Source organism: Pipra filicauda, unplaced genomic scaffold (genome assembly GCF_003945595.2).
Source record: "Pipra filicauda isolate LSUMZ 115617 unplaced genomic scaffold, ASM394559v2 scaffold205_size1947385_pilon, whole genome shotgun sequence".
Classification (NCBI taxonomy): Eukaryota; Metazoa; Chordata; class Aves; order Passeriformes; family Pipridae; genus Pipra; species Pipra filicauda.
Window position 1 is genome coordinate 1,195,046 of NW_024104316.1, and position 8,893 is coordinate 1,203,938.

General features: G+C 62.0%; 1 protein-coding gene across 1 annotated transcript; it reads right to left on the minus strand.

Moving 5' to 3' along the window:
- Nucleotides 1-888: 888 nt before the first annotated feature.
- TPPP3 (tubulin polymerization promoting protein family member 3) lies at nt 889-4,676 on the minus strand. Its single transcript, XM_027716178.2, has 4 exons — nt 4,618-4,676; nt 3,274-3,465; nt 2,052-2,205; nt 889-1,832 (listed from the first exon to the last, which is right to left on the minus strand). The coding sequence occupies exons 2-4, from the start codon at nt 3,459-3,461 to the stop codon at nt 1,644-1,646; spliced, it is 531 nt and encodes a 176-aa protein (XP_027571979.1). The 5' UTR covers nt 3,462-3,465; nt 4,618-4,676; the 3' UTR covers nt 889-1,643.
- Nucleotides 4,677-8,893: the final 4,217 nt, after the last annotated feature.

The window sequence follows — 8,893 nt, forward strand, 5'->3', positions numbered from 1 at the left end:
CTGTACCTGGTTTGTGGAGCTGGGAAAAGAAACAAAGTCCCTCCCCCTGCAGCAACAGGTGTTTGCAGGATGAACACTGGATGCTCAGGGAGAGGATTTAGGGATAGACAGCCACGAATCCCTCTGACCTGCTCAAAGAAGGGCTAAGATCCCCCAGCCCTCACCCCAGCCTACCACTGGTAGACACTTACTGCTAGGCCCTCACTGGGGATGGGGATGAATCCAGGCCAGAATAAGACAACCTCTTCCTTCTCCTGTGTTTTCCAAAGCAGGTGTCTCTACAGGTGGGATGCAGAGGTGCAGTGCTGTGCTTTGGCAGGGAGTGAGCCTGCCCAGGCCACGTGTGTGCCTTTGGTAACATCCCTCACGGCCTGGGCAGTGCCAGTGCCACAGCTCAGGTACCTGGAAATAGTTCCTGTGGGTTATTTAGGAAGCCTGGCTCTGAACGAATGATCATGGAGGAAGGCACCTAGCTGGAAAGCCTGGCACTGTCATCCTGGCAACACCTCAGCAGGCTCAGGCCATGCCTGGGATCGGGGTGGCAACACCTACACCCGGCCTCACACACCCACCGGAGTGACCATCCCATCCCGGAGCTGCCGTCCCATCCTGGAGCCCAGCCTGTTCCCAGGGATCGTTACCAGGAGCTTGTGTGTTTGGTTGCAAACAGAGCAGGAGTGGGAGCCAGGCGCTCGTGTTTGTGTGCCTGTGGTTGCTCAGGCAACTCGGGGCCAGCCAGGAGCTGCCAAAATCATCGGTGGCCAGGGCCGAGCCCCCGGCACGGCTTCTCCTGGGGCGGCGTGACCGGCCGAGCCCCCTCTGCCGGGCGGGGGGAGCGGCCACAGGGGCTGTCCCTGCGCGGTCCCGCGAACACAACCAGAGCGGAGCGTCAGTGCGGAGGGGCTTTATTGCAGAGCCGGGTTACAGCGTGGGTCTGCAGCATCCTTTGGTCTGGGCTTCACGAAGGCAGCGGGAGGTCGCAGGGGTTCAGGTCGGAGACCTTTGCCAGTGGCCAGGCGACACCAAGCTGTCCCGGGATGCTTCCTGGGGCTGGGGCAGGAGCATCCCGGCAGCTCCGGGCACTGACGGCACCGCAGGGTCTGAGCCTTCCGTGGTGCTGGGCGAGTGGCAAAGCCGGGCAGCCCCGCGGTGAGGGCACCGGTGGGGAAGGAGGAGGTGGCTGTGGTGTAATTGGTGCAGGGTTAAGGCAGGTCCCCGTGAGGTCTGCAGGGAGGACAGGCTGCGGTCCCCGGTGGGACGGGGGAGGGTGCCCCGAAAGCCGGGGCTGAGGTAGGGAAGGTCTGGGTGCCAGCGGGGCGGGGGAGCCCTGAGGAGCAGTGCTGTTAGTACGGTGGACGCTGCCAGTGGTGTGGGACTGGGGGTGACAGCGCGGGGGACACGGGACGGGATGGGGAGATCACAGCACAGGGTGAGACAGACGCAGCGCTGGGGCAGAGCACACGGCCCGGAGACTTTCCCAATCACATCAGCGCTGGGCGGCCGACATCCCGCCAGCCTGGGGCTGGCCCCAGCGCAGCCTCCCGGGCCCCACCTCACACGGGCACGTCCCAGTGCTGACGTGAGCGCCCACCCCACGGCGGGCGAGCAGGGACCGGGGCGGTGGGCGCCGCGGGCACCCCTCCCTACTTTTTCACTTTGGCATCGTAGGTGCCCGCGTTCTTGTAGGCACTGACGTAGCCGCTGGTGTCCACGATGTTCTCCCGCCCGCTCTTGCCCTTGCCCTTGCCGCTCTCGTCGAAGCGCTCCTTGTGGGACCCCGTGTACTTGGAGGTGTCCGTCAGCCTCTCCACAGCCCCCACTGTCTTGGCTTTCTGCAGTGGGGAGATGGGACATGGGAGTCAAGAACGTACCCTGTCCCCTTTGCCCTTTGTTCCTGACACCCACCGAAGTGCCCTACGCAGCCCCCTGTGCCCTATGCAACCCCCAGGGCCATGGGGTCTCCTAGGAAGCATCTGCTCTGAGGGCAGAGCTCTATCTTCCCCTCCTGACCATCCCTCCTGCTCCCAGCAGCCGAGGGGCTCCTCACTCACCGTGACACCCACGTTAATGGGCTCCTTCCCTGCCACCAGCTGGCAGATGGCTTCGTACGCCTCCTCTTTGCTCTTGTCCTTAAACCTCTTGGGGGCCAACTCCTCCAGTGCCTTCTTGAACTCCTCGTAGTTGATGACACGGGCCGTCTTCCCTCTGCAAGTACAAAACCCAGGCTGCCATCAGCACCTCTTCAGTTTGTGCCTCCAAATGGGATGAGCTGCATCAGGGAGACCCTGTCTTTGTTCTCCACCAGCCTCGGGCCCCTCACCCATCTCTGAAATTCCACCGCAGCAATTCCAGCTGAGTGGATTGGGCTGAGCACAGCTGATGTGGAGCTTCAGGAGCTTTTCAGCCACATGTTGTTGAAGTCCCTGGTGCCAAAAGCCAGGGCGCATGGAAGTGCTCTGGGACTTGGGTGCTGGTCAGGCGGGGACATGCATCCATTTCCACTGCTCCCAGCCCACCTGAGATGCCCAGCACCCTCCCTCCCCTGGCAGGCATCAATCCTCTGGTTGAATTCAGAAGGATGTGCACAGAGCATCTCTCCCATGAGCTCCTGGTCCTCATCTCAGCACAGCAACCTGCCCTCCTGTGCCCCAAAAACTGCCCAGTGCTCAGCCCCTCCTGACCCCACCAAGGAATGAGGCGATGCCTGGACAGAGCATGAGGATGGAGTAGGTTCTCCACCCATCCTTGCTCCTGCACCCTGGTGCAGAGCATCAGGTGTCACTGTGTCCCCAGGGACCCCAAAAAAGGTCCAGGTGTCTTTTAGCCCTTCAAGCTGCCTCTGTGACCTCCATGGACCGGAGTCCTCCTCAAGCTCTGGTGTTGGCTGGCCAGGTCCAGGGATGGGCCACATCGCACAGGACACCCCTTAACATCACAGGGTACCTTCTTGTCAAAGGGAAGCCAGGCAGGCCCATCCCAATGGCAGGAGTGGGAGCAGGGGCACAGTCTCTGCACAAAATCTGAGCCTTCCATCCCCACATTTGGGTTAATTTATCATTAGGCCTTGCAGAAGCAGCCACACACCCTCCCTGAAGGAAGGACACTGCAGGGCAGCACCTGCAGTCCATGCCATGGGATGGACAGCCTGGGTGCACAGTCGGGGTATCACAGCTCTGCAGGGACCCCACACCCAGGCACTGCCACCCTGCCCACCCTGTAAGGACATTCCCACCCTCTGGGCAGCTGGAGGCCCCAAAAATCCCATTCACTTACTTCACCTTGGAGAAGACAATGTCCACATCGGTGCTGGTGACGCTTTTGCCATCAGTGACTTTGCAGTCCTTGCACAGCTTGGCCCAGTTCTTCCCATTCATCTCCTGCCCTGTTGCCTTGGTGTCGCCATAGATGGCGAATTTGCGGAAGCTTTCCTCCAGGGATGCCATCTCAGCGTTCCCGGCCATGGGGCTGCAGGACAGGGGGCAGAGGGGCCCGTCACTGCCCAGGGTCTGGCTGGCAGAGCTCAGCTGGCTGCTCCTGGGTCCTTGAGGGCAGGAGGAGGAGGAGGAGAAGGGCTGGCGAGGGTGGAGGCGCTGCAGCAGGGTCGAGGTGTTGTCAGTGCCTGCGGGCGTGGGGTGAGGGCTGGTGGCAACCTCGGATGAGCCCCGAGGCCAACAGCCAAGAATGTGCCTTGGGGAACAGAGGCTCCTGGTCGAGAGCTGTCAGCAGCCAGGTTGTCAGCTCTGGGGGCCGGCAAGGAGTGAGCACATCAGCCTGTCCCCTCGGGAGCACGCTCCGGGAATGACGCAATGCGGCCGCCTTTCTCCTGCTCGCAGATCAGGAGAACCGGCACCGCTTGCTGCCTCCAGCCCCACCTCTGCCCTGCCTGCATCCCCCCTGCACGGAGCTGCAGCACCCCAGTCCCTGTGCCCTGCTCCCCTAGGGCTGGGTCAAGCATGGTGCCCCTCAGTTTGCCAAGTTGCCAGTGGGCCCCTGCGCCTCGTCACAGCACCGCGGCCGCTCCCCATCCCTGCTCCCCACCTACCGTCGCCTCGCCAGCCTCACCCTGCCGGCTCAGCATCCCTCACCACGCGCCGAGCACCCACAGCGTCTCGGCAAGGGCGTGGTGGTACCCGGGAGAGCTCCAGTGCCCAGGGGGGCCCGGGTGCACCGAGGTGCAGAGCGGGCACGTCGCCCGGTGGATGCCCGGCGGGGTCCCGGAGGCTCGGCGAGGGCCGGGGAGTGGTCCCTAGGACCGTCGCTAGGGAGGATGGGCGTTGCCTGGCGACCGTCGCTAAGGAGGTGCGGCGGGGCGGGGATGCCGCCGGTCGCCGCCCGGCCCCGCGATCCCGCGGGCTCCCAGCGCCCCGGGCCCCGCAACGCCCCGCACGGCCCCGCAGCGCGGAGCAGGGGCTGTCCCCTCCCGGCTGGGGGGGTCACCGCCGGCGCATTGGGGGGTGCAGGGGCAGCGGCCGCCCCCGCCGCCCCCACCCCGTACCCCCTTCCCCGCGCAGCGGCCCCGGGCCGGGCAGCGGGGCGCGGGGGGCGCGGGGGGTTCGGGGGTGCGGGGGGTGCGGGGGTTCCCGTCCGCGGCGCGGCCGCGCTCGCCCGGTCACTCACCTCGCGGAGCCGCGCTCTGAGGCGGGGGGGCGGCCCCGCCGCCGGTTTAAGGCGCCGCCATAGCGACGGGAGGGGCCGCGGGCCGCGCCCTCCAGCCGCCCCCTCCCGCCTCCCCCGGGCCGCGGCTCGGCCGGGAGCGCCCTCGGGGCGGGGAGACGGAGCCCGGGCGGAGCTGCATCGCCTCTGGGATACCCCTCCACCAGCCCGTGAAGCCCCTCTGATTTTCCCCAAGACCTTACTGGAGCTCCACAAGGTCTTTCCTCCACCCCACGAGGTCTCTCCATCACCCCAAAAAGCCCCAACATTGCCCCACAAAGTCCTTTCATCACCCCACGAGACCACACCATCACCCCAAGAGGTCTCTCCACCTCCCTTTCCCCCCAGACTCCCCCTGGCAGCCCTGCTGTGCTCTGCCCTGCAGCCCTGTCCCCTGCCCCACACAGCCACCGTGCCCCTCCGCTGAGGAACTGTCCCCTCTTGATGGGTGACACCATGGACCAAAGGCCACTGCCCAGGCTGTGGGGACAAATGCCAACTGTCTTGCTGTGCAAGCACCTGTCCCCTCTGCATGGCCCAGTGGGACATCCTTGGAGCAGCCACATGCCAGCCTGCCCATCCTGGCAGCCCGGAGCACGACCACACACAGGGCTCCCAGTGGGTGCTGTGAGCTGAGGCAGTGCCCAAATATTGTGGTTGTCATGGAGCCCCAACACAGCCCACATCACTTACTCATGGCCCCACCTCAGCTGTTTGCCCAGAGCCCGTTCCTGTCCCAGTGCTCTGCTGGCACTCCCTGGGCTCAGACCATCGTGGGTGACCAGCCACAGCACCATCGGGAACTGTGCACAGACAGGGGGTGCAGAGTGTGGTTTGCTGCTGCCATGGGGGTCCTGTGGGCAAATCAGCAGCTTGGGGAGCTGGGAAGTGACTCAAACAACACAGCCTTTGGCAGCCTGTGGTCTGTGTCTGCCCTGGTCCCTGTGCAGAGGAGCCCCAGGACAGGCCTGTCCCCACGGCTGGGCTGCCCCAGGGGTGTCAGTTCTGCTCGTGCACCCAGAGCCCTTTGCTGTGGGGTAGAGCCTCAGTGACAACCTCCTCCTCTTGGCTGAGGGGCACACGTTCTCTGCTGGGACATAGTTGACATAGTTTTTGACTGAACAAAGCTGTGAGCAACCTGTTCACACTGATCCTGGCTTGGAGCAGGGACTGGAGACCTCCAGAGGTGACCACCAGCCAGCTCTGGGAGTTTGGGATCACTAAGTTTACCTCCCACTTCAGAGGTCAGTGCTGGGGCTGGTGCCAAAGGCTACAGGCGTGTCACAGCACCTGGCTGCGTTGGTAGCCCCAGCTGGTCACAGCCACATGTTACAGCCACTGTGTTACATCCCCCAACCAGCCCGGTGACGTCTCCATCAAGGTCTCTGCGGGAGCTGCTGTTTCCCGGCCCGGCCAGAGGCAAGGTGGCAAGGACATCCTGCAGAGGATAGTCCAGCATGGGCAGGATTGGTGTGGAGGCTCATCTGACACTGCAGAAGATGGGGAAGAGCTTTTGCCTTCTCTCTGATTTAAGGAGAGGGGAATAACTGAGACTGCCACATCAAGGAGGGTGGATAAGTCTTGCTGAAGGTACAGTCTTGTCCTTAACTTGCCCTGCAACTCCCCACTGGAACAGGTGTCTCTGGCTCAGTGTCAGCTCCGGAGAGGAGCCCAGGTAACGTGGGCTGGAGCATCCAGGCTGCAGCAGCTCTGCAGGGCTTGACAGCACAGTAGTTCCAGTCAGCAGCAGGCAGGAGCTGGGCACATTGACAGCTCTTCTGTAGGAGCTCCAGCTGGTCCTGGGGCTGCAGAGCCCAAAGAGCCAAGAGATGGCACATGGGGAGAGCTGGGCAAGGGGGAGCACCGAGCCACAGCTGGCGAGTTGCCCCACAGGGTCGGGCTGAGCAGATCAGGTTTCTGTTCCTAAGGGCTGGGGTTTGTTGTGCATTTGTTGTCACCATGTTGAGATGGAGCGTGGTCCTTGGCTGGCTCCTGCTGTTCCTCATGCAGCCCGGAAAAGGAAGCCCAGGAGGAGGCTGGGGCTTGATCCAGAGCCCACGGGACGGGCAGGAGTTGAGAGGGAGGTTGCACAGGTCCTGTGCTGCAGTGGAGGAGCATGTACATGGCTCAGGGCTCAGCTCTCCAGGGACATTTCCCTTCTAATCAAGGTCAGGATGTTCCCAGGCTGTCTCCTGCCCCAGGGACCTTAATGAGCCGAAGACTCCAGTGCTTGCTCCTGACACACCGAGGCTCACACACAGCTCAGTGTCCCCGAGGTGCAGCTTCAGCTGCTGGAATGGTCCCTGCTAGGACTGTGTCCCTCTCCCTGCCTTCACACGGAGCCCCCGAGTGCTGTGACTGCTCAAGGCACAGCTCAGAGCTTGCACGAGAGCACAGCACAACCTCGGAGCACCCTCTGTGCTCACCCTCATCCTCTTTGCCCCTCACCTCCCCCGGGGCTGGGCACTCCAGGCTCCCGGGAGTCATCTCATTTCAGGAATGAGTCGCTGGCTCGGCCGCGTCTGGGGTGGGATGAGGTTATGCGGGAACGCTGCTTCTCCAGCGCGAGTTGCTACAAAACAGAGGGAAGTGTTTCGGAGGTTGTGCAATCTGTGTACGGTCACCGCGGCAACAGCGTGTCCACAAGGCATCAGCAGGGCTTAGCTGCGGCTGCCGAGCGGCGCGATCGCGGGGTGCTGTGTGTGCTCTGTGTGCTGTGTGTGCTGTGTGTGTGCTCTGTGTGTGCCGGCTGTGCCACCGGCACCGGGCACACAGGAGGGGGGCAAAGCTCCATCCTCTGGCAGGAACTTCCTTTCCCCCGCCCCCCGCAATTCAAGGCAGCTCATTGAGATGCTCTCGGGATGTGTCAAAAGCAAGCGCAGGAACGGACTCACACAAAATCATTTCCCAAAGGAAGGTCCCCTTGACTTCAAAGGGTAGACAAAGAAACTTGAGCCAGGCCCGAAGATGAAAGCAAGCAGGACGTTCATCCCATGCCAAGGCAGGAGGCTCACAGCAGGCACTGCAAGGCCTGGCACAGCTGCCAGAGGGTGGCCAGGGACCACAACTTCGGATTTTAGAGGATTGTGCAAAGCTGTCACCCTGCAAATCATTGCTTCTTCCTAATAAAAAGCCACAGTGTCTCGTGGTGGAAACAGCTGGTCCAGGGCGCTGCCTCCTGCTGATGGGAGAGTTCATGCCCTGGCAAAAACCTTTTATTTAGTGCTGGAGGAGGTGCTTGGGGATGTCAGACCTCAATGTTTCTGCAGTGAGGGGGAGTTAAAGCTCTCACCTTAACCCAGCTCTCTCATGGTCTGGGGCTGTACCTTGCAGTCGCTGCAATCCTCTGGTGTCGAGACCAGGACCACTCTGCCCACATGCTGGACTCTGCAGCAGCACCCTAATGTGATTCTATCCTTTTGCTTGCTGCCACAGGTCTGCTGTGGACCTTCCTCATCCAGGATAGCAGAAATACCATTGGCATCTGAACCTGTGGGGTTATCAGCATTAGAGTCCCAAGAGAACAGAAGCAAGGTTGGGAAGGAGAGTGCAATTCTCTCAGGAGCTAAAACCATCTCAGCCTCACCATCTTCACTCTTGAGTGCCCATTATGCATCTTCAACAGTCCTCCTTTGATGTGGTTGTGGCAAAAACACAAACCCCAGCCCAATTCAAACCACCATGTGGCACACACAGTCCTGCCTGCTGCCTGTGAGGTTCAGGAGATCAGAGTCCAACGCTGGCAGTGCTGAGAGCCCGTCCTGCTGGAGCCTGGCTCTTGGCAAAGCACCCAGCTGCTCCAACACATGGACACAGCAATGTTTGGCAGCCTCGAGTTATTCAGCAGAGCAGAGAAAATGTTCCAGCTGAAGGCAGCAGAAGGATGGTTTCCCTGCCCAGGATCCCACTGGCCTCCAAAAAAAGGTGTTTGGCTCCTGTACCTCACAAAGCCTGCAAGGCTGGGCAGAACCAGGACATCCTGGTAGCTTATGGGGCTCTGCACTGCTTGCTGGGGGCTCTGGGGGCAGAGAGCCTCCTCAGGTGTCTCTGTGTGTGACAGAGGAATTTGGTGCTGTTCTCAGTAGGGCAGTGGGCAGCAGAGCCTGGGAAGGGGAGGACTAAATGGGAACCTCAGGGTGAGCCCCATGCTCCTGGACAGGGTTACGTTCCCTCCCAGACTGAGCCCAAAACCTGGCACCTCAGGACATGCCAGAGGTTTCTTCCCCTGGACATCTGACAG

Coding starts and splice junctions, on each gene's coding strand:
- TPPP3 (XM_027716178.2), bottom strand. CDS start 3,461: ATGGCCGGGAACGCTGAGATGGCATCCCTGGAGGAAAGCTTCCGCAAA. Junction 2,206..3,273: donor ATTGTCTTCTCCAAGGTGAA/GTAAGTGAATGG, acceptor TTGTACTTGCAG/AGGGAAGACGGCCCGTGTCA. Junction 1,833..2,051: donor CCATTAACGTGGGTGTCACG/GTGAGTGAGGAG, acceptor TCCCCACTGCAG/AAAGCCAAGACAGTGGGGGC.